The following is a 25,466-nucleotide window of genomic DNA, read 5'->3' as shown; positions in this document are numbered from 1 at the left end:
AACAATAGTGATGCTGGATATTATATATAATCATATATATGATACACACACACACACACACACACACACACACACACACACACACACACATATATATATATATATATATATATATATATATATATATATATATATATATATATATATATATATATATATATATATATATATGTGTGTGTGTGTGTGTGTGTGTGTAATTATTTATTGTTAACTAGGTTACTTAATATACAGTTAAATATTTTACTTCTGAAATATAGTGGAGTACAAGTATGAAGTACCTCAAAACCGTGTACTTTGTCTTGACTTGTCTCTAGATATTCAAGAAACTTTTTTTTCTTCTGTCAGCAACACAAATCCCAAAAAATTTCTCTAACGTTTTACAATAGTGGCGGATCAGAAAATTCAATTTCTGTTGAAAACTTTATTCATTTGAGGGTTTTATCTATGAATATACATGTATTTATAAATGAATAGGTTTAATTATATAAATGTATTTATTTTATTAATGGATTTTTTTTAGAGAACTGGCACTGTGGTGCGAATCACTTATATGAAAATGAAAAGGTGGGAATACATAACATTTATTCCTTGGAGTTATTATAATATACTATATTTTAGCTATTCTTTAATGTTTTGTTTTGTCTTTATTAGGTTCTGTATATTGCGTTATTTGTTTTCTACAGAGCCAACAACTAATGACAATTATATTACTTACAGATGTTATACATTTTCTACTTTAAGAATATAACAATAAATAAAAAGAGATATGAAGGACTTGTTTTCTAATACACGATCTTTGATTATGAAAGCGGTTCTCAGGTACACGGACCGGAGAGTGTCCGGAAGTGACGTAGCACACTCACAAAAGCATAGTATGGGATTGGACGATTCACGATGGACAGACAGACAGAGAGGGACAGGGAGAGCAAGAGAGACATGGGTAGAGAGAAGTCGGACGTCTCTGAGAGATTCAGCGGAGCTTAACGGTAATATTCTTAATTTTGTCTGACATTTATCGAGAGATAAAGACATTAAAACACTTCTCGTGTACATTGTTTGTCGAGAAACTGTTTGGTTTGATGAAGCTATCGTTAAGTGTGCTGCCAGCGGAGCTCCAGTGTGTAACGTTATGCAGTACTACTCAGACTACGGTGGACTGAGAAACCTCAACTGTTCATGCAGTTTATGAGCGAGTTGTTCCACACCTATAACACCTCGGTGTCAACAGAGACAGACGACACCTCTAGTTTGAGTAACTAGGAGTGAAGCAGCGCCTATAATGTCTCGAGCATACAAGCGTTAAAAGGTTTGAATTGTTGTTGTTGTTTTGCCTTCTTTGTGCAATCAAGTGGACCATCTTGCTGATTATTGTACTAGAAAAATACTTTAACCAGGAGAAGCAGTACATTATAGGCTGCTGTGTGCTGCTGCAGGAGAGGAGGCTAGATTATAGTGTAACACTTTGTTTAGTATTTTTGACTACGTGGCTAAAAAAAGAGTGAAAAAGATCCTGGATCCTTTGGCTCCTTTAGTGAGTTAATATCCTGTCTTTTCAATGCACGACTACACTATTACTTGATCTCACTTTAGTGTGTTAGTTACACTTGGCTTTAACTAATACATTCTCACAACAACCCCGCCTCCATTAAAGGTATAATGTTCAGCTCTTATTTCAACAGTTTTATGTTAAACCCTGTCGTCATTTTTGAGGCTGTAGTTTGGATTGCATCACAATAAGCAGTGTTTCTAATAAATTGTCCACCCCATTTATATCATTTAGGGGAGACTGACTATTATATGCCCCTCTTAGTATATTGCACTATATTTGATCTGCATGTTGTTTGTCCTGAGTCTTACTTTATGATGTCCTAAGACAAATCCAAGTCATAAACAAGTAATTATACACCCTTAATAAATGTAATGTTATTACACAAATAGAGATTGTATTATAAAAGAAAGATTGCCCTTTAAAAGTAGTTATACTTTATAGTTTACTTTATATACACTTTATAAGGTTTAAAACCAAAAGGATCAGGTTGGTCTTATTACTCCTGTGATTATTTGTCATTACTGAGCCACATGTTTTGCATGTTCCCTCACTTTCCAACTCAAATAATGTGTTTGGAACACGTTGATTGGCTGCACAGATTTTTTATAATATAAATTCCATCTTTTGGCTTGAGGAGGATATCAAGTCAAAAAATTCAAACCTAACTGGAAGTCAGTGATGTGATTGTCAATGTCAGCTTTTTGTGTTTTATTGAGATGATTCTAAAGGCACGAGATTCATGAGTTGAGTCTGACTCGATACTCCTGTCAGAAACTGCAGAGTTAAATTAACAACATAAAACAGTTTTTTACAAAAAAAAATCCTACTTTTCATCAAGGAGTGATGTGTTGCAGGACTATTGTTGTAGTATTACTTTTTGCGAGGCGTACCTAACCTAATTAACTGGTGATGCGATAGATGTGGAACTGGTAACATCTCACCCTGCGTGTTCTCCGTGAGCAGCTCTCAGCCGACATCTGAAACAAATCGCACACAATCATTCACCCGTCTTTCATGTCACAACAGTTCATTTCGGTCCCATACTCTGACAGTCACTCAGCGGTTCCATGTCTGAGCGGTGGATGCTGTGCACTGTCACGCCGGCAGCATCATGTTCCACCCTCATTGTGCTGAGCGTGACATTTCCAGTAAGTGTCCATGTGTGTCACTGATGGCGGCACCTCTTTTGTAACTGCTGCTCGTCTGTGGTGCAGTTACAGGTCACACACTTGGGCCCCAATCAGCCAAATGTGGTCCCCCACTAACAGTGTGTTGAAAGCTACACCTCTCTGGTGTTCTTAACTACGGCACGGAGACACCAGGTTTACAGCAAACATGAGTGACTAGTAAGGCCCAGTTGGGCCTTTTCAAGCTCTTTTGTTGTTGTATTATATACAGGAAGAACTCTTTTTATAAAGACATTTAACACCGAAGGGAGTGCAATTTAACGTTCCTTTATTACCATAAATAGGAGAATTGTACTTTGTTTTTGCTCAGCCCACACCAGTGGCGGGCCGTGCGTTTTAGACCTAGGTCTTCTGTGAGTGCCGTATAGTCCACATCACGGGCGGATTGGGGGAAAAAAGTGTCCCTGGAGTTACTGTCACAGACTGACCCACTCAATACATGGCGCGTTCATACAGTCCACCATGTGTGGACAGCAGACACCCACTCCGCAGCAGACACCCGACCCACGGAGCCACACGGCACCACCACGATGGAGGGCAGTCATGAGGAAAATATAAAAAAAGGAGACGCTCCTGTTGAGCAACGTGCAAGGCGCGTAGACCGACGAAGCCACTTCAAACACCAGAGCGCCACAGGATAGTGGGGAGTATTGAAAGATGCACGTTTGTTTTTTTGTTTTTGTTCATGGGATTTCTTGACAATAATACAACACTATGCTGACATGATGCTGTTGCATGGCAACATGGTTTGTCCGTGTGTCAAGACTATCTGCGTCTCTTGAGTATCACAGTTTTGAATACCACGTAGTGCAAAGCGTCAAAGGGGGCGGTCCTGATGACGATGTGGAGACAGGAAGCTGTATTTATGTAATTGACATGTGTAGCCTCGCAGCTGGTCTGATCTCGGTAATCCCAACCCCGGAGACTCGGCCTGTTTGTTTTGGGTCGTATTCATACAGCGGTGACTCCAGTCAGTATAATGTCCCATCAGGCTTAATGAATAAGCTCTTTTCTGACATGTGTATTGTTGTTTCATAAGATAAAACAACAATACACATGTCATCGTCATCAGTGTGCTGCCCCTGATGAAGATCAATTATTATATTACAACCGTTATAGATGTAATGTGAAAAAAGTAGCCTTTTGTCAGATTTAAAAGGTTTATGTTTGAGAGAGTAATTTTCTCTTCATTAGTTACTCCTCGGCCCGTTGCAATTATTACATAATCTCCTCATTGCGATTAATTTACTATTTTGCATAATCGTTGGATTCCACAATCGAGGGAATTTAAAACCAGTGTGACAAATGTGCCAGCACATAGAAAGTTAATTCGGTGGGTTTCAGCTGGATAAACAGCGTCAACCAGAGCACCAAGCTCCAATGTCCAGATAAAAGCATGGTGAAAGAGAGCGTGGCTGCTTCGATCTTTCCGCTGTTGGGCAGGTTGTTCTGTCTGAGCTCCTAACAGCTTGTGTGTGTATGTTGCTTACAAAGCAAGAAGATGATGACAGACGCGATGAAAACGGGTCTCTTTGAAGGCAGTTTCCTTTCCAGTGCAACAGTGTGTTTGACCGCTCTGGGGAATGTTATGCTGGTGTTGTAGCATCCACTCAGCTTTTCTAAATAGGAATTCACATAAAAATGATTGGATGGAAAGCTCAGCGAGAGCATAGCAAATGACATTTGATGAGAGTGTAGGTGATTGTAGCAGAGAAAAGATTAGCAGTCAAATTGCCGGGGCAGTACAATTCAAAGGTTTTAGAACATGCTGTTTCATTAAATCTATGTGCAGCAAAGCAAGAGGTAAAGCATTGTTTCAGCAAACCATTTGAAGAATAAATGAAACTCCTTTGCCAATTACCACATCATTCCCAGGTGCAGCCATTGAAATGAACAACATGGATTTGGGTCTAGTTGCAAAAGCAAACACAACAGCACTGCTGTGTGACATAAAATCAACAGAAATAGACCATTATATCATTCATCAGAATTCACCTCGACAGGTGCTTTCACTTTTGGTTGATTAGACTGCTTGATTGACATCTCCTTCACTCTGTTGTCAGCTTTAATGACAATGGGACAGCAGGACTAATCAAAGCAGAATAACACTACTGTGGATCTGCAGCTTGGTTCTTTAGTTGCGTTAACTCAATTTATTGAAGCATTTGTACAGTAAAACAAAGTGCAATTGTGTCTTATTTTAGTGTTTTGGGAAAATTGACATTACCCATAATGTTGATTTAGCGCTATATTTGGGCTTAGTGATGTTCAATGCCAAATGGAATTTTTATGTAACCAGAAGGCGATATGACACAAAGTGTGGCACACAGAGATACTCAATGCAATATGCACTTTTACTCTACGTAATATGTTGTCAACTCAGCCAGCTCTGACATGATTAACAGTCTGTCAAGCAGAAATCCTAAACAGAACAAATGGTTTATTAAATACACAGTAAAAAATGTGCATCATTCAGAATCTCACTCAGGTTTAGTGTGCGATTTACAATGAATGCCTGTTAAAAATAGACATGCCATTGGTTTATGTGCTGGATGTTCACATGGCATGTAGCACAGCTATTCAAGGGCAGTTGAGTAAAAAGAAAAAAAATGTTGGTCGAAAGGATGTGAACATGAATGTCTAGCCCCCTTCTTCCTCTGTCCCTCTTTGTACTCACTCACCCTTTCTCATCCTCCGCTGCCTCAGGTCCTCTCCTCCCTTCCCTCCTTTTGAATGACATTTCTGTAATGACACTGGCTGAGCTCCTGCCTCCATCCTAACATCTATATTGGACCACTTAATGTCAATAATGGCAACTGAACTTGATTAAGAAGGTACGCATCCCCCATCTTCCAGGCCCCTCCGTTTTGTTGGCTCTCCTACAGATGGAGTTGTCGTTTGCCAAAAGGGTTTAATGGACACACTCAGCCTGTTTGAGCATTGAGATTCTGTTTCGAAGTGGGTTAAGTCCAACGTGTCTTTATATTTGGGCTGGGGTATTACACAGTTTTGACTGTGAGGCGGGGTAGATTAACTAAGCATTGTTGAACCCTAAGTGGGCTTGGGCTTTGCTGCTAATATTGTGCGGGCTTTACTTCCTGGAGTAATGGTTGATGAACTTTGAGAGTGTTCTGTGTCTACTGGCTCTGGATTAGTTAGGAGGGGAAAATGATACATTATTTATATGAAGTGTATCAAAAAAACCTGAAAAACTCTTACAAAAGAGCCATTTTGAATGAGAAAGTTTGATGAATATGCAGTTAATGTCAATGACACGTTTCCATACAATCATCTACAATGTTTTGGTAGTGTGTGTGTGTGTATGTGTTTGTGTGCGTGTGTGTGTGGCGTGTATACTTTGGTTTGTGTGCACTGTACAGTATTCAAGCAACTGCACATGGCTGTAAATGTACTTCTCTCTTGTGATGCGTCTGCTAACCGAGCATCTATAATTACCGCAGCCTGCAGCGCCTCATGGGGAGCATATTAACACACACGAGTGGAGGAGCAAGAACCAGAGCACATGCACAAGTCATACAATGTGTGTGTGTACGTGTGCGTGTATGCCAGTATCTACAACCACTGTACATCTGTAGAATAACATCTGAATAAAAGGGACGCACCGTCACTCGTAGATCATAGTATAATGCGTTCTTATATGACCATGAGTTATTCTTGTCTAGAATCAATTCTCTTAGTCAAAGACGAGGTGTTAATGTGCTACTCAAACTAATGTTGAACTGGAGCATCGACAGACTTTATGTCCAGTGTATGCTCTGCTCTGCCGTCTCCTCCCCTCTCTTTATGTAAAACCTCACTTATTCGTCTAACCTCTCACTCCAGCGAGTAGCAGCAGCTTCATACACCACCAGCTACACAGTTGAGATCCCAGGCAGTCCACCATACTGCCACCCACTCTTTCTTACAGCCTCCATTCAGGGATGTGAAAGAAGCAGGTGAACTGTATGTGAACATGACATCCCAGCACGTGTTAATTTCCTCCAACTATAATTCTGTTTCGTAAAATAATTAGCCATAAGAAGGTTGTAGAGATGTCATAAAACGTTATGTTATCTAAGACTGACTGCTGTGAAATGCATTTGTGGCTTGCGATGCCATAAATCACACCTGGAATTACCAGGTGCATTACCAGGCAGTCTATACTGAACTTGTGTTAGAGAGGCAACCAGGATAGATGTTGTGTTTTGTTGTGCGGGCAGAATCCTGCAGAAGTGATGAACAGCCATTGTTATGTAATTTCCTCTCAGCGTGGATTGGCCAGGCTGTGGGGTTGTTGGTGGGCTCAGCATGATAATCTCACAAGCATTATCCGTCTCTCAGAATCAGCGGTTGTTGTGGGAGGAAGACTCACTCATCCATGCCTGCTTTTGTAAACTGACCAATGAGCCAGGCCGAGCTGTTTCTATCATCCATCTTATCCAAACAGGTTTATCCTTGTGCATGAAGTCAACATATTAAGGACCAATCTATACTCATTAGTTTGAGCATTTCCCTGATACATCGTACTTCCTCTCTCCAATTACTCCATTTTATCCAACGGCTGACAAGCTCGCTCTTGGATGCATGATTTATATATTTAAGGATGGTACCAACATTTGGTAAAAGCATGGAAACAGTCCGAACAACAACACACGGACACTCCACCTAATCGCAAGGATTTTTTATGCAACAGCTGTGGCTGGAGGCATTAGGTTTTCGGTTAGTCTATCTCACTATTGTGCACATTTCGCAAAAACATCCTGTTGAACTGATTAGATATTTACTGGTCAAAGTCACTCTAAACTCATGCCCGTCCCATTCTCGTGAACTCAATAATTAATACACTAATTATGACAATTTCACACAGAATCGATGATACTTTGGACCGACATGTACGTACACATAACTGGTTGGATTTCCTTTTATTGACAGTTTAATTGCACACACTAGTTGAGTGCAATGTGTGCACAATGCTAAAGTCCTATAAGGAGGGAAAACCTTTCTGTTTTATCTGGCATTATTGACTTTAATGTTTGTGGTGACATTCTTATGTAAACAAACGTGTCAACTCAACAGGAGAATAAAAATATTGTTTGATAAGCCAATATAGTAATTATAGGTGTGTGTGTGTGCGTGTGTGTGTGTGTGTGCGTGTGTGTGTGTGTGTGTTGTGTCTGTGTGTGTCAGTCAAAGTGTCTATACCTGGCTGCTGCATGCGATGGCAGATTGTAAAGGTAAACTACGATGGTGCTTTTTCTCTTATTAATGCGGAGGACACAGGAGCTGTCAGTGCTGTTGTTCCGCTGCTGGTGAAATAGTAATGAGTGTGTGTAACAGAGCTCAGCCAGTGTGCTTTACAGCCCTGTTGCACTTGAAGGCGAGCCAGGGCCCATGGAGGACTGCCGGGCTGTGCATCATGTATGTGTACCGGTGATGGAGACCAAACAGGAGGCTTTAGCCACCGCTGGAGAAAAGTTCAGATTTATTGCTTTTATCTGCTTTTTCTTATTGCCGATTCAATGTTTTTTGTATTCTTTGTTTGACAGTACCATAAGTTTGGACACTGAGCCCTGTTTGGATTTCAATTTTAGTTAGTTTGCAGTCTTTCCTGAATTATTCACTTTGCTGGAAATTGATTCTGATTTTACTTTACAAAAATGTTCTAATGTCCTCAATGGCTGAATCAAAATATATATTTGCTCAAGACATATGTCTGAGCTGTCTGCTCGTGCTATTAAGTTATGACTGAATTTATTTAGTTTTATGTTGGAGTTTGACAAAATCACGAGATTGGACAGCTCTGTGGCATAACAAGGAGTGGCATGCTACAGAGAAGAGCATTTACCTGCACACTAGGAAATAGAGGCAAAGCACAGCGTCTCCTCAAGAAGTCAGGCAGGCGGCTTATCCATTTTCTTTTGTTCCAGAAACAGTAAATATGGCAGATGGTTGGTTGGTGATCATTTATCAAGAGATATTATACCCAAAGGCAGTTTTATTTTCCTGAGGAAGCTGTTATAAAAGTGGAAAATGAACACCCTCAGATTTCAGCTGACCTACTTGTCACTATCAAAAGTTATTTGAAACTTTAAATTAAAGTTAAATTAATTCAAATGTGTTTTAATAATGAAGGATTGAGGAAATGCAATGGGAGAATGACCTTGAGCTCAAAGCCTCGTCAAGCTTTCATGGATCACTGTAACCGCTTGGGTTTTTGAAATGAGTTGTTTTATGTTGGTTTATTACTGTTCATGCATTATTCAATCGATGGATGGGTAGAAAGCCCTCACAAATGAATACTGTTTCGATGAGTTTAAAGTAAACATAATAAATATGTGTTCAAATCTACCACTTTGTGAAAAGTGAACTACATATTTAACAAACTAGAAAGCCTCTTTAAGTGGTAATGTTTGACTTAACACTGCAAAGACACAACAAACTGATAATGTCATGTCACTGCTAATATTAGATCAGATATGCTTTGAGACTATTAAATGTCATGCTTTTGTGAGACACGATACCACTTATTGATAGAGGGAGAAGTTTTAGTTGGTATTGCAGTAAATATTTTTTTTAAATGTTTTTTGACAGAAATATAGAGCATAATTTGGCTTTGCCCTCCTATGCAATATGAACATCAAAACTGAATTTGTTCTCTTGGCTTTAAAAGTGTTTCTTTTCCACTAAAGAACACTTGAGGGGGAAGGTTTCATTTGGCTTTGCTTGTTTCCTTGTGAGCCCACAGGCTTGTGATCTGCTGACCTTTGGAATTTCAGCCATTGAGCAAAGCTAGATGTTCTCACTAAGCAAACAGTTCAGGTATTTCAACTCCATGCTCCTATGGATACCCAATGCCTCTCTATCTCTCTTGCAAATATTAATCTAGAACTATATTTTTGGGAGTTCCCCTGCTGTGTTTTTATGTTTGCAGTGTTCACAAGAGCGTGTCTCCAGCAACGTGGCAAGAATAGTAATTCCAACTGACACCCACTCTTGTTCTCCTCAAGGTCAAGTGAATCCTCAACATTGTCTTAATTTTGCACTTTGCATCACAAAGGTGCGGTTTTCACGGGTCCGACTATCAGCTTAACACACTCGCCATTCCCTAACGTCAGGCCCATTGGAGCCTGCGTCCTCGGCCATCTGTACCGTGACTCATTTGGCTGTCATTTCACGCCATTTATAGGCTGTGTTTGGAAGTCTCCCCCTCAGCCTCACCCTGGGATACCGGACCCCCCCCCCCCCCCCACCCTCTGGTAGCCCCGCCGGGGTGTGGCCTGAGGATGGAGATTTCACAATGCTGCTTCAATTTCCCAACCCCCCAACCCACCATGCATCATTACATTCCGACTACTCCTTCCCCATCTTTATCTGCCCCAGAGGTTTGGGCCTTTGAAGAGAAGGTAGGGTGGAGCATCTGTTCCCCGAGCCTTTCCTTGTACTCTCAATCTGTCTTTTCTGATATACCCCCTCTGGTAGCACTTATTCTCAATCACTGTCGTCACCACTGTGTGTGTGTATATATATATATATATATATATATATATATATATATATATATATATATATATATATATATATACACACACACACACACACTATCTGATGACTCAACCATTTTTCTTAATGTCACCCTGAAAAAGTTGCAGATACCTTTTGTTAGCTTTTTAATTTTATAGTATGGACTCATGCATCTTCATTCATACCAGTCCTCTGTCTGTACTTGATTTACGTGACACTCAATTAGGAACCTCTGTGTGTGTTGATGTAGGTGAAGAGTAAGACGGATCCGAACCTGAGTCCTGACCACACTTCGTAAACCTATGAGATGCTCAGAGACCACCTGACGGGTCAGTACGTGTACACACCTGCAGACAAAAGCTAAATGGCTGAATGAAGTGGTTTTACTTTAGTACATAGTGAGAGACATTAAATTACCTTCTGTCGAGCTAAAAGAGCGGTTCTTCTGACTTTCTGCATCTGACCTTTTAATTTGTCTCTGAATGCCGTAGTCCTTCAGCCCTGAAGCTCGAACTTTCTTATTCCTCCTGAGTATGGACTTCTGTCTTTGAGATTTGAGTGTTATGCATCTTGAGAAACCTGGCCAAATTTAGCTGTTTAGTACAAACACATGCTGAAATGTGGTTTTCCATGAAAACAGCAGTCAAGTACATCTTTGCCTACCAAGAGAAAGCACAACTTCAGAGTTTATTTGACTACAAGTGCAGCTCTGAACCGAATGAAATCTTTTGTCAGAAATGTACAGTCATGCTTGAGTACAGCATACACTGTGCAGTCATGTGCAATTTTAATGCAACCAGCATCGCGAGAAGTGAATACTGATTTTTATACAAAGGGATTTTCTCTTGTGCAGAAACCGTCTGTCCTACTTACAGAGATGCCACTGCAGCCTAACCTGCTGTTCCCAGCTGGTGCTGCTTTGAAATACATCTCCCCCTCCTCCTTTTCTTCTCCTCTCCTCTTCATCTCTCTTTACTCCTCCTCTCTGAGTCTGTGAAGGAGGCTCCACCCCTCCCGCACCTCCCGCCTCCCCTGCTCTTTGAGCCGCGTCCTCTCTGCGTCAGACAGCTCCATTCATGAAAAGTGTGACGTGAGCAGGTCTTCAGCGACCGGGTGACGCTACCAGCCACCCACTCACATCCCAGGTGCTGCGGGAGTTAGAGGAATGTCCGTCACTCTCCAGCCTCTGTCTCCCTCTATCCATGCTTTACTAGCCTTTTTTTTCTTCATCTTGACTGTCAGTTCAGCCTCTTTCCTGCCGGCTTTTCTCCATCCTTGCCTCAGAGCTGTGCGAGGACCATGAATCTGAGCTCTGTCTGCTGTGAGTAATCTGCTGATGCTGTGTCTTTGCTTTTCATCTCAGTAGAAACTGTGTGATGAGGAGGTTATTCTGCTTGCAAGTGTGTTTTATATATTGTTTTCTTTGAGTGTACTTATTTTATGTGCGTGTGTGTGTGTGTGTAGGTAGACATTCAATTATGTGCGTGTGCTGTTTGTACTGTACGTGGATCAGCTGTGTCAGTGTTTGTTCAGTAGCAGTGCTGCAGGAGTGTGTCGAGCGGTCGTGCGTCGGTGCGTGTGGGAGCTATTTTAGGCTCAGCGGTGATGCTGCTGCTGCTGCTGCTTTTTGATGCAGTACGTCTCCGTGCCCTCTGAAGGACAGGTTGAGATGTAGGTAAAGGTATACACCAACAGAACCCCCGCCCTCCACCTCCTGACAGAGCAGCCAGATGATACTCTGAGGCATTATAAAGCTGGTGGTCAGAGAGAGCAGACCTTTCTGGGACACACGTGTATTGCGCACAGCCACAGGCTTTTCCCGTATGTGCCATAAACAAATTCACTCTCCACTCCAGGTTTTGTCTTTAACTCTGCCTCTCTTTTTGTCCATCTTCACCATATTTGACTTCTCTCCCCTCAAATTGCGTATTCATCAGTCTCTTTATTCTACTCTGTGTATGTATGTACCCACCTCTGTCCTCTGCTACTAAACATGTTTATGTAACTGCACAGGATGAGTAGCCGGCAGCCGGGCTTTAGGTGGGAGGAGGAGGAGGAGGAGGAGCAGGAAGAGAAGGAAAGAGCTCCATCCATCCATCCATTCTCAACAGAGTGTTAAAAATAATGACTGCATATTTATATCCATGGAGAGTTTGCCATTTGGATTTTATTTCTAGGATGTCTAACATAGGTCACCAGATTAAATATTAAAACATAGATGAGGTTCATGTTGCAGGAGCTAATACAAGCACTAATGTGTATTGATTTCCAGGCTTCCTGCAGTGGGAGCCTGTTTTTAGGCAGAAGAAAGGACATGTAGTACAACACCCACTTTTCCTTTTTTTAAACCTGACATGCCCCATTTCTTTTGCGCTGTAGCTGTCTTGTATTTTGATATTGCGACCATTAAAATGGCGTCGGTCACAGCCGGTCTCCTGCAATATGGGTGTTTGTCTGTTGTGTCACTTTTTGTGTGTTTGTCTGTCTCCTCGGCCCTTGTTGGCGGTGCAGGCAGGCTGTCCCTATTAAAAGAGCACAAGGGGGATTGTTGTGGCAGCAGCTGCTCTGGTGTGTGTGTGTGTGTGTGTGTGTGTGTGTGTTTGTGTGTGTGTGTGTGTGTGTGTGTGTGTGTGTGTGTGTGTGTGTGCGCTGCTGTCTCCTGGCCGTGCAGGGTAGACAGGCCCAGTTCACATGGAGCCGGCTCCTCTTGTGTCCTTTGTTGTCGCTCTGGGAGTCTTTCCCATTGGAGCGTGGTCAGTACAGTATCATGCCGCAAGCAGCTACAACAGCAGCAGAAAGGCAGTTTCTCTTTCTCCTTTGTGTCCGTCGCTCATTTCTTTTCAGTTTCCAGCAACAAAATGTTCCTCGCTATCTTCTTTCTTCATTACTCCCCATTTTCTTTTCTGTCTCCCTAATCTGCTTTTCTCCTTCGACTTTCCTCTGAGCCGTTCTGTCCCTCCACTGTCTCCTTGGACCCACCATCCCTTTCTGTCTGTTTGCATTCATCATCTCCCGAATGGATCTGGTTAGCATTCATTAATAGAACTGTGTAAAGCTGTATCACCAATCTTTGCTGGGAACAAAGAGTCTGCTTTACTCAAAAGATAAAAGTAAAGATATTGAAGCCCTTTGAGCTTTTCAGAGCAGAATATGTGTGAAGTTAAAGATTTAAGAGGCTGTGTGTTGTGGTAGCAGTGCTGGCTACAGCCTTACTGAGAGGCTGGGAGAGTTAAGCTGGAGGGAGAGTGTGTGACGTGTCGATGGCGCGCACTCTTTCCTTCAGTTATTTATTTTCTCCAGTTCTGGCTGGCACTGGCTGAGGCTATTTGAGGAACAAGTTATGCGTGTGTGTTTGGAGTGCTAATGATTCACAGCCGCGTTAACCCTGAATTGTAGTGTGTTTCTCGAGAATGTGTTGGTCAGCTAAGTTCTGTTTGTTGAGCTCACTGACGAACAAGGAAACCGCACAGTCAGACTTTGATGTTTTGGACTTCAGAAGGAAAAGGCAAAGTGTAGCTGTTTTGTTTTTGCACTTTCATCCTCTTATCAGTCGGCTCTCTGGCGGTTTCATTCATCCATCTGACCGCCTCCTCCTCTCTCTGAGAAATCTCTCCTTCACAACAAAGCAGGTGATCGCACCTGGCACTTTCCCTGTGGCCTTAACCGGAGCAGCTTTGACCTTGTTTCTATTTGCCCAGGGACACCACAGTCAAACCCTGAGCAGGCAGGTAGGCAGGCAGAGTTTATTGTTCTGTGTCCTGCTTCTTACTCCAGGTATTTTAGTCAGTTCAGGTGAGTCACCAGAGGGAATCAGACTATGAAGAAAGAGAGATTATAGGGAAATGTCAGCCATGTGACGGCAGATGCCTGAACGCTGTGCCAAAATGTGTTTATTTTCCCCTCAACGCTGTGCCCGCACCAGCAGATTACTTTCACCCACCTACATAAGGCTGCCCAATCCCTTCTGGCAGTACTCATGGCCATGGTAGCGAGGGAAAGCTGATTTAGACATCGGCCCACATCCCGACAATCAAATCAGAACTGGGTGGCTGTGTTGGCACGGTCTTGTTTCCGAGTTCTCTGAAGGCGACGCTCATATTTCTAAATATGTTATAATTCTGTCTGCCTTCGATGACGAAGACCTACTATGAGCAGTGGCCTTTGCTATAACATTGTTTACTCGCACGATGAACACTAGCCATAAAAGTCCATAGTCTGCATTGACACGGGAAAGAAGTACAAATACCAGAGTTCAGCTGTTGACCTGTGACCCAGAATAACAGATGGTCACATGTAGTTCAGACTGTAGAGACTCCAGACCTACTGATGGTAAGAGACTCTTGAATCTGTCAAGTTTATTTAGTTTTTGCTCTAAACCTTTTCCTTTATTGGTTATTTGAGGTGCTTGGCGGAGCCATGCGCTGCTCTCACATTCATTGTTTGTTTTAAGAGAAGAGGTCGGGAATAGAATCGGTCCATGTAGTTTGAAGCAAATATGTTTTTCCTCACTCAGTGTACTGCAGTCATACGTCTCTTTAGGCCTCAGCTGTCTAATATTATGAAAGTCGGGTGAATTATAAATCAGCTGGAGGTGTTGGTTGCTTATGAGGTTTCTACCTATATTCTGTTGAGGTTATGAGCTATAACATGCACTTTGTACAATGTATTCTGATTAATGCAAGATAATATTCTAGATGGTTTACCCACTGCTCACTTTAAAGATAGTGTTTTTTAAAAGCTTCACTATTCTGCTTTTTCTGTGTGTGACACGCTTAATGGACCTGCATCGCTCCTTTAACCTCTCCAAACCTGAGTGTTGGATGAGAGTGAGTGTGACTGGCACCAGAAGGTCAGGATAGATTCTGTGTTGACATGGTGATGTGTGAATGATGAGGTTGTATAGCGGCTAAATTGGTTCTTTGTCGGTGGCGCAGCTGTCACCTAAAGGGAGGTTCCCCCTATGGGGCCCAGCAGGACTTCCCTTAATGAGGAGCAGAGTGATGGAGAAACAGATGATGCTGCTACTGCTACTGTGTGAGTGTGAGCATGAATGCAATGTGTGCCTCTGTGTTTGTTAAAGGACTGTTTGTTGCTGCATTCGTATTTTGTGAATGCCCAACTGCTTTTATGAACTTAGAGTTTGTCTACACACTAACTAAACAACCATGTTGCCATTTGCTGAGACACACAAAAAACAAAAATCCTTCCCCTAGAGAATTGCTGGGAGTATTGGGATTAATGGATCCTGCCAGACACGCCCCTGGTGTGTATGTGTGTCTCAGAACCTGATCCTCCTGCACCACCAGCTGCTCCTTAAACACACACAGTCATAAAGCATGGACAGTAACAATATCAGTGAGGTTTTTCTCTGCCAAGTGGCTCCACGCCTATAAGTGTGCTCATATGCTAAAGATGTATTTGTCGTGATGCACAATGCTGTTGGTTATTGACATCAAGTTGCGTTTGAGAGGCAAGAAAATTACAGGAAGTGTTTAGAGGATATATGGAGGGGGAGGGATGAATAGGGTCTGTGTTTGTACAAGCTTGTCTCTAGAGCCCTGTAGAGGGATTAAAGGATCAGTCCTTGATAATTTCTCTCTCTCTTTAGCTCTCTCTCTCTCCCCCTCTTTATTCTTTTTACCCTCTGTGCTGAGCATCAGCATTGTTTCCTTTACTGAAGCATTGTGTACTTTATACAAGCATGTAACAAATTGAACTTGAGAGGGACAGTCGGTGTGTTCTTTTGCCCAGTCATGGCACTTTCGGAAAGTCCTGTAAATAAATGACTGTGTAAATGAAACCCTGGGCCCTTTCTTGATGAGGCCCAGACATTATTCATTGGATTCTATGCACATAGACATCTTCCATTAGAGATTAATGGGGAAGAGTAAGAGGTTCGTTTTCCTCTTCTTTGCGTGAGATACAGATGCGGAGGCTTAGTCTGACTCTGCCTGTTCGGGAAGAAGAAAGAGACTGACTGGGCAGAGAGAGAGTCAAAAATAGGTCAAAAATAATAAAAGGTTGAAAGGCATCAGTTTTTCTGTCAAAATGTGCTCTGTCGTTTAATCAGTTTTGTTGGCTTATAGGGGTTGCTGTGTGTGCAGGCTTGTGTCTGAATTTGAGCGTTTCTGTCCAGCCGACCACATCCGCCCTCTGCGGCCCACGTCAGTAGCCCAGCTCCAAGAATCGCCCGTGGGGTGGAATTTCAGCACAGACCTCTACTCGCACAGCTCGATTGTCTCTGCTGTGGAAGGGACAGATTTATTGGATACCTGAGAGAGCATTCTCTCCTTCCCCTGCACTCTCAGCAACCTGCTTAGAGACAGGCCTGCATTATAGATGAGCTTCTGGCAGCCACTACACTCTCACAGCACTCGGGTTACCCCCCAGTTGATACACACAAGTACAGTACATGCATTTGCACAAGCATCTGCGAGGACCAACAGACTAAGATGCATATCATATAAGTGTGAGCATCTTCACTTTGATTCTCGTCGGGACATTTTGGTACTCGCCTTTCACTTTCCCCATCTTTTCTGTTCTTCATTTTATTGTCAAGTACCCAAAATGGCAAGATAACAAATTAATCAATAAACACAGACATATTTGGCTCTGAAGTTAATACATGGTGTTATGGTGTTGCAGCATTTTAGCATCAAGGTTATCTGCATCTGAGGCCATGGGATCAAAGGTTTAACATAAACAAAGTGGGTTTCAGTTGGACTTTATGCCTGTCCCCTTCAGGAAACCTCCACGTCACACAGAGCCAACTCACTGCCTCTCTGTCTCCTCCCTCCTAGACTTTGATCTCCTGTTTCCGACTGTACGCACTGTACAGTCTCTCGCTATCTTCCTCGCTCTGTGTTCCCTCGCACTCTGTTTTCTACAGCCCTTTCAAAGTTGATTGGATTTCTAAGGGCATGTCCTCCTGGGTTTAAAAAGGGTAAAAAAAAATTAAAAAAAGAAAGAAAATTGATTCACTGATTTGTGACGTTTTGTTTGCCAAGATTTAGAAAACACAACGATACACAGCACAAACACTCAAATCTGACCCAGATGAAGAAAAAGAAAGACACTAATACTTTTGTGCTATAGTGGCTTAACTGCATCAGGTTTAGTAGATAACATAACAAAGGCAGTTTTCTGAACTACATCTGTGGTAAAAAGCTTAGCATTTTGGTTAATATTTTTCGTTGTGAAGCACAAGGTATTTGAACATGAATAGCTGAAATTCTTTTTTGCCAAAAAGTGAGACACTTTGTTTATGTGATGAACAAAGGTATTTTACTCATGAAGACTAAAATGCAATTAATAGCTCAGAAAAAACGTAATAGGTGAACTATGATGTCCGAATTCATCTTTGTTTATTTTTTAAGCTCATTCTCTTCGCCTGTTCATATATTTGCCCTGAGATCATTTGCCATATTTGAGAATTAAGTGTTCAGGTGTTAGTGACAACAAGGTTTGGGCAATATGACAACATATACTTTTATATTATCATGTTCATCAGAGATTTTGCCATACTGTTGTGGAAGCGGCCCCTTTTTAATATATCGGTGTGACTTTCACGGACAAAGTTGCTAACTCCTCCAAATCAAATGGCAGCTCTAAATAATGGAAATAATGTTGTTTTTTATCTGATTTCTTTTCATCTGGATATGACATCTAACAGGTTATTATCTTTTCAGAAAAAATGTCTGTCTCACAATATTTTTTAATACATTCATTAATAATAGATATTAGTATGGATTTAATTTGCAGTGATTCAGTGATTGAATCTATGTTTGTTCTGCTGCTGACTGCTGGCCTGTGGTGTCTATAGCCGTTCCTGCTGGTTAAGCTGTGAGACTGGGCTGTGCGTGCCAGATGTTTTGCTCTCAGCGGTCCTAATACACAGCGAGAGATTTAATCTCTGCTATACTGTTCCTGTTTCACTGAGAACATGGTAAAGTCCTGGTTGTGTGTGTGATTGGTTTAGTCCAACTATTACCCAGACATTTCTCAGAATTACATTATTTTGATTTACTCTGCAATGTCTTTCATTCAGCAACTCTGTCTATGCATTGATATAAAGCCTATCTGATTTATTTTTTTGACCTTGTCTATCCTGCAGTGTTTGCACGCTATAATTAAAAATAATCATCATTAATGTAAGCACTCTCAATCTCAGATCTATGAGAGGAAATGAGAGGATTGCATTTCTCTTTGTGGAAGTAATAGGGCCCCATGGCAACAGTTACAATCCGGTTTATGTTTGGTGATGTATCTAGAATCATCCAAATGGATTTAACTCAGCTTTTTATTTAAATCTGCATCTTCCATGGACTTTATTAAAAATAACATGTCTCTTTTTTGTTCCCTGTAGGTGATTTTCAACATTCAGAAGACAAACCAGTGTGTTAGGACGCACCCGACTCATTATTGCTGGGTAGTCCATGCACATGCACGACACCATGGGCAGCTCCCCTGAGGTGCTCACGTGGACTTCCTGCCCCAGTCTGCTGGTGGGCAAGCTGAAGGAGGAGCTCAAACTTACCGTGGTTGGGGACAACGTGAAGAAATCCAACTCGCCCAACTCCCAACCTCAGCCTCCTCAGGCTCCTCTGGCCGTTTTACCTCCTCAGATTATCACAGACCTTGCGCCACCGACACACCTGCCCGTTCCCCTGCAGGCACTGCAGGCTGTGCAGACGCCTGGCCAGGACGAGGACTCAGTGCTGGGGGTTGTAAGTCCCCCAAACGCAGCCTTGAGTGTGGACTCAACACGGAGCGAGGGTGGCCACTTTGACAACAGCGTGCTCCAGCTGCAAGAGCAGGACCACGAGGAAGCCGGATCGCCGGCCTCCTGTGAGCACGGGTGTGGCAGTGGGATGGAGGAGCAGACGGGGGAAGGGGACTGTCCCGTGGACCACAGTGGAGAGGGAAGGCAGTGCCACCACCATCACCCTCACCCTGATGACATCAAGCTGCACTTCCAGAGAGCGGGGCCTGGGTCGGGTGGGTTCTTAGAGGGGCTGTTTGGTTGTCTTCGGCCTGTCTGGAACATCATAGGAAAGACCTACTCAACAGAATACAAGCTCCAACAGCAAGGTTAGTTCTGGCCTTTATCTTTCTTCATGGAATCAATTTAGGAAACAAGTGCATAATAAACAAGTCCACATCTCTTTCAAGCTACCATCTAGTTTCTCCTTATATAGTCTGAAACTGCAATTAAATAGCCAACCCTGGCTTCACCATATTGCTGTTGTGAGTGACGCTATACAGCTGTCAGTTTGAATTGAGGTCATGGTTAAGGTAGACTCACCTCGCTGCAGGGCTGCCTTCACAGGTGGCACGGTTATGCTGCAGGATCGAGTCTCGGTCAGACAGAACAGGGCTGGGTCTCGTTGTCGGTCAGCTAATGTCCAAATGTAGCGGGGCAGCATAGCGTCACCTGTTCGCTGGTTTCAAAACTACATGATGAGGATGGAACAGCAAATGACCCACTGTTAGAGAGTCATAGCTGTTGAGCATAGGGTGTTATTTTTGCATTGTATCGCTATAAAATAAGATATCTAGTGTAAACCATGTTGGGTGTGTTTTTTATTGTGCTGTAACTGTGAGATACTGTGTTCACAGGAAGTTGATTTTAGTAAGTTTAAAGTACATGACATTCATTTTGAAAGTGTTGTGATTGTGTTCGTTACTCAGGGTAGAATAAAACAATTTTAAAAATCAAGACTAGTTTGCCATATTCAATTTCATTTTCACTTTTGTTCTTCACAGTCATTTTTGCCCTGGAGTTTTTGGCGAGAATAAATAAACAAGATATATATTGTTGATTTTTAGCTGTGCTGGTCGGAAGATTTTATTCCCTTTTGGATTGGGGCTGCACTAAAGTTGACATTTACATACTTCGTCAACATGTGAATGCAGAAATACAGACACATCTTTTTGCAAACATTATACATGTTATTAGTAGGCTAGTGTACTCTTTGTGAAATCAGATTCCAGTGAGAGCTGCGTAGTCGGGCAGGTCCAGGAAAACCGTCTGGTGAAAAAGCAATTCAATTTGGAGTAAATTGTTAATGACTTACATAAGTGTACATAAGTCCACCTTCTTTTCCCCTCGCTTTGTCTTTCTCTCAAACACATAGACACACAGCGAGTGCTTCCGACTGCCTTATGTATTTATGTTGATGAATCTACTCGTCAAACTCTCAGAAAGAACGCAACTAAGCTTGTTTCTTAAAGAGTTGAACTATTCTTTGAAAGAGCAAATGTGACAAATAATATTGATAGACAAAAACAATGTGAAAGCTCAAAATTTGAAAATTGTGTACAATTAAAAGAAATACTCTAATTTTGACAAACTGTAATGTACTTTTGCAGACATGTGGGAGGTGCCGTTTGAGGAGATTTCTGAGTTGCAGTGGCTGGGCAGCGGTGCACAGGGAGCTGTCTTCCTAGGCAAGTTCCGGTCTGAGGAGGTGGCCATCAAGAAGGTGCGAGAGCAGAAGGAGACGGACATTAAACCCCTGCGAAAACTCAAGCATCCAAATATTATCAGCTTCAAGTAAGTCTACACACGTTCGGCTTTTCTGCTCCGCATATCGGGAACAAGGTTCCTGAAAGCTGCTGAAACCCTCAGCTCCTTTAAATCCAGGTTGAAGACTTTTCTGTTTGCTGTTGTCTTTAATTGAACCAGACTCAATTGCTGCATGTCACTACTACATTTTATTTCTTAAGCTCTTTCATTTTATTTTGCTTTTTGCTTTTTTTGTGACTGTTTTAATGTTTACTTAAATGTTTTTAAATCGCATCATGTTTTGCTTTTAATGGTTTTATGTGAAGCACTTTAAATCACTTTGTTGTTAAAATGTGCTACACAAATGAACTTGCCTTGCCTTTCAACCACTTGATCTCGCATGTTACCTGTTAACACACAGAGTTTTTACCACAAGTTTCTCATTATCAGGATCTGTGTGTCTTTAAATATGTTTCACGTGTTTTGTCCATTTTAGGGGTGTATGCACCCAGGCGCCTTGTTACTGCATCATCATGGAGTACTGTTCCCAGGGCCAGCTGTATGAGGTGCTGAGAGCGGGAAGGAAAGTGACCCCCAGGATGCTGGTGGACTGGGCCTCAGGCATCGCCAGCGGCATGAACTACCTTCACTTGCACAAGATCATTCACAGAGATCTCAAGTCTCCCAAGTGAGTTTCCTCTATTCCTGGTATTGTAAGGTGTCTTACATACAAATGCTTTGTGATGTAAAGCAACGAATGTGATATTTCCTCTTGATCTACAAATGAGTACAGTCTGTTTTCTTGGTTTGTCACTGTTATGCAGCAGCCTACGGGTGCCATGGTCACGTTCTTAAAGCTGATCAGCCTTGTCTAAGATATTTTAGCCCGCAGCAGCAACAACAATCCATCCTTTTCAGCTCTAAGGAGTTCAACATTATCTCAAATTCCTTTCTCAGGATTAAAAGCTAGTAGCCTTGACTTAAAACAATGTCCAGTCTCATCCTCCTCCATCCTGCACACTGTAGCCCTTGAGTTTCTCTAATCAATATCATCATGCTGCTGCAGTGCCAAACACTGTATTAGTCAGCAGAATGGTAGCAGGCTGAATGTGCTGAAAGGTCAGTCTTATTCAGCTAATGGGGTGTTTCAAATGCAGAAATGTGCTACTGTAACAGTTTATATAGACTATTATTGGACTCCCATAAACTTGTAGAAGATACTGTCTTTGTTGGGCCGCTTATTAAAATAGTTTGACATGGCTAACAAGTCTGTGTGTTTTCTGTTTGTATCTGTTTATAGTGTTTTGGTCACCTACAACGACACTGTGAAAATCTCTGACTTTGGAACGTCCAAAGAGCTCAGTGACAAAAGTACAAAGATGTCGTTTGCGGGTACGGTGGCCTGGATGGCCCCAGAAGTGATAAGAAATGAGCCTGTGTCTGAAAAAGTAGACATCTGGTGAGTATTAAAATTACATTTGAATCTAGTAACTGAAAGAGTTTTTTATTGTACTAATTAGATGTAGATGTATTACTTAAATAAGAAATACATTAATGCAGGGTTCAACTGTTTTAGTATATCTAAAATCTAAAATAAAAGTCTAATATTTTAAGAGTCATCTGTTGAAGACCTGACTTACTTTTCTGTTGAAGGTCATTTGGAGTTGTGTTGTGGGAACTTCTAACCGGAGAGATTCCCTACAAAGATGTGGACTCCTCAGCCATCATTTGGGGTGTTGGCAGCAACAGTCTTCACCTTCCTGTCCCCTCAACCTGCCCGGATGGCTTCAAAATCCTCATGAAACAAACATGGTGAATGCGGATTATATATTATGTTTGTACCATCTTTGTCAAGCACATCCGTTTGAATATTGCTGTTAAAAATTATTTTTTACCGTACTGATACTTCAAAGTGAATGCTTACACAGGATTGCCTCATTTAATCCTATCGTTCCCTGTTATTTGCTCATTTACAGGCAAAGCAAGCCTAGGAATAGGCCTTCATTTCGTCAGATCCTCTTACACCTCGACATTGCCTCTGCTGATGTCTTAGGAGCTCCTCAGGAGAACTACTTCAAGTCTCAGGTCAGCACTCTTAATGCTGTCATGATGGGTTTGATATGCACCAACAGTGTAGTTCACAAGCAGATGGTATTTACTTGTTCTATATATATTATAGGTACAATGATGAGTCATTTGATGGCTTTTGTGTTTGAGAGTGGATTGTCAGCTTTTTGTCCCTTCCCATTACAGTCAGAATGGCGAGAGGAAGTGAAGAAACATTTTGAGAAGATCAAAAGTGAAGGCACCTGTATCCACAGGCTGGACGAAGAGCTGATCCGACGCAGGCGGGAAGAACTCAGGTGTGTAAGAAAGGAGAGCTAGAAGGAGACATTATCAATTACAAGAAAACCCATAGCTCCTCCTGATTTAGAAGTGAAAACTGTAATTTAAGAACAGTTTCATTACTTTTGCATGTACCCGTTTCTTTGTGTTGATTATGAGGTATCAAAATTCAAGCAGAGATTGCTTGAGATGAATATTTTTCTGCATTTCTCAAACTCTCAGACATGCACTGGACATCCGGGAGCACTATGAGAGGAAGCTGGAGAGAGCCAACAACCTCTACATGGAGCTCAGTGCCATCATGCTGCAGCTGGAGGTCCGAGAGAAGGAACTAATGAAGTATGTGAATAAATTAATTTTTACAGTAGTCATCAGCTTCAGTGAGAAGAACAGAATGAAAAAAGTAATTGTTTTAGGTCCGGCACTAATGTTGTAGTGGCATTTTTAAACTTCTTAGACAATTACTTGCCTTGACCTATTTTTTGTCCGCCATCGAAATTTCCTTCCTCTTTTGAATAAATCCTGTGTATCTTGTCTTGTGTGCTCCCCCAACAGAAATAAACAGAAAGTATAAGTCAGATAATCTGTATAGGTGTCAGATACATTTATATATATATATATATATATGTATATATATATATATATATATATATATATATATATATATATATATATATATATTTACACCTTAGGTAATATCTGTCTTCTGGAGCTTGAACAAATGAAAGTACAACTCTCTATAGAGTAGAATGTGAACTATTTTCATCGTCATAAAACTCCTTAATAATTCTGGCATCCCTGTAGGAGGGAGCAGGCAGTGGAGAAGAAGTATCCTGGGTCCTACAAGCGTCAGCTTGTCAGGCCCATCGTCAGGACCAACGCTGTAGAGAAGCTCATCAAGAAGAAAGGAAGCATGTCCCACAAACCTGGGATGCCACCCACTAGAAGGTCTGACTCGTAGCAATGCAACAGCTAATTGTAAAAGAAAAGTTTATTTTCATTTTCAGGATTTTCTAGATGATTAATATTCATTAAATAAGTGTCAATTCTTATTAAAGTAGCATGAATTACATGCTAAACTAAAGCTAGTATATGTGTTGGGGAGAATGAATGAATTAAGATACATCATGTTAATGTTGTTAAATGTATTTATTTCAGACCAGACTTGCTCCGTTCTGATGGCATCCCAGGCCTCGACCCACTCCCTTCACCGCTATCAGCCAGCCCGAAGGTTTCCACGCCTCCTGGCAAAGCCCGCTACCGAAGCAAGCCTCGTCACCGCCGGGCCAACAGTAAAGGAAGCCACAGCGAGTTCCCCGGGCTGCTGAAGCCTCTTGCTGCGGCATTAGAAGACACCCAGTCTCTCCAGGAGCAGCCATTCCTCCCTCACCACCACCACCACCCACAAACCGAGGAGCCCTTCCTCCCCTTAAAGGGCCGGGAGGAGGCCGTTGTCAACTGTGCCAACAACCTGCGCTACTTTGGCCCTGCCGCTGCCCTCCGTAGTCCTCAGACAGACCACCTCCAGCGCCGCGTTTCTGGAGCCGGCCCTGACCTCATATCCACCGCTGTTGATGCAGACGCGCGACAGCGGACTTCGTCCACCAGCTCCAATCTTGTTCCAGGTGCTAGTGCTGGTACTTTGTGTCCCTGCTGCCAGGCTCACCCCTTCCCTGGCTGCCTACACTGTCAGGAGACCCCTCCTGCATCAAGCCATCCAGAGCTGCCCCACTACTCTCTGCTCAACACACAGGAAGGCACCGCATCTTCTTTAGGAGCTCCCAGCAAAGATCCAGCCTTAGACGGAGAGGCCACAAAGAAGGCTCAGCCACAAGAACTACAGGCATCCCAGCGCACTCGCACCCTGCTCACTGCACTGCCCCGCTCCCTCAGACCTCTCAGGAAGGTGAGCAAAGCTGGTACCCTTCAATCATGTAATATGTGTTTGTGTTGAAGAAAACTGTGACAGATGACTTAACAGCTGCAATTGCTTCTCCTACAGGGTGGTGACGAGTCATCTGAAGAGGAAGAGGGTGAGGTTGACAGTGAAGTGGAATTTCCAAGGAGACCGAGGTAAAATACAGTTACAATTTGTTAAAGTTAGGGTCTGCAGTTTCCCAGTAGCTCACCTGGCAGTAGCTCGCCATCTCTCCCGCTGAATTTCCTGTCTGTTTCCAATCTATGCTTATCAAATAAAGCAGAAATGCTGAGTAAATATCTTAAAAAAAATATATAAATCTGGCTTGTGACAGGAGACTCTAGTCGAGAGCAACAGATATGAAGACTCAGCTGACAGCTAAGAAGATAAAACACAAAAGTAATTTCAGAGAGAGTGTTGTTATTGGCGGTTTTAGAA

The 25,466-nt window shown here is 42.2% G+C and overlaps 1 protein-coding gene across 3 annotated transcripts in view; it reads left to right on the top strand.

The window, feature by feature from the left end:
• The first annotated feature begins 856 nt into the window (after positions 1–856).
• The window catches only part of map3k13 (mitogen-activated protein kinase kinase kinase 13), a 28,481-nt gene continuing 3,871 nt past the window's right edge, over positions 857–25,466 (top strand). The window contains exons 1-13 of one of the 3 annotated variants that reach the window (XM_068572544.1): positions 928–986; positions 10,508–10,586; positions 18,623–19,347; positions 20,629–20,812; positions 21,261–21,452; positions 22,065–22,223; positions 22,418–22,576; positions 22,741–22,849; positions 23,018–23,127; positions 23,333–23,449; positions 23,915–24,058; positions 24,269–25,016; positions 25,113–25,183. In XM_068572544.1, the coding sequence (XP_068428645.1) occupies positions 18,693–19,347; positions 20,629–20,812; positions 21,261–21,452; positions 22,065–22,223; positions 22,418–22,576; positions 22,741–22,849; positions 23,018–23,127; positions 23,333–23,449; positions 23,915–24,058; positions 24,269–25,016; positions 25,113–25,183 (2,648 nt within the window). In that variant the 5' untranslated portion in view covers positions 928–986; positions 10,508–10,586; positions 18,623–18,692. Of the gene's footprint in view, positions 987–10,507; positions 10,587–11,342; positions 11,403–11,499; positions 11,579–18,622; positions 19,348–20,628; positions 20,813–21,260; positions 21,453–22,064; positions 22,224–22,417; positions 22,577–22,740; positions 22,850–23,017; positions 23,128–23,332; positions 23,450–23,914; positions 24,059–24,268; positions 25,017–25,112; positions 25,184–25,466 lie in introns of those variants that run through there. The other 2 variants (XM_068572543.1, XM_068572545.1) reach the window with 2 other exon arrangements.

The sequence above is a fragment of the Clinocottus analis genome, unplaced genomic scaffold (assembly GCF_023055335.1).
Source record: "Clinocottus analis isolate CAN_PGR_092001 unplaced genomic scaffold, fCliAna1.0.p SCAF_12, whole genome shotgun sequence".
In the NCBI taxonomy this organism is placed as follows: Eukaryota; Metazoa; Chordata; class Actinopteri; order Perciformes; family Cottidae; genus Clinocottus; species Clinocottus analis.
This window is presented reverse-complemented; position numbering and strand designations above follow the sequence as displayed.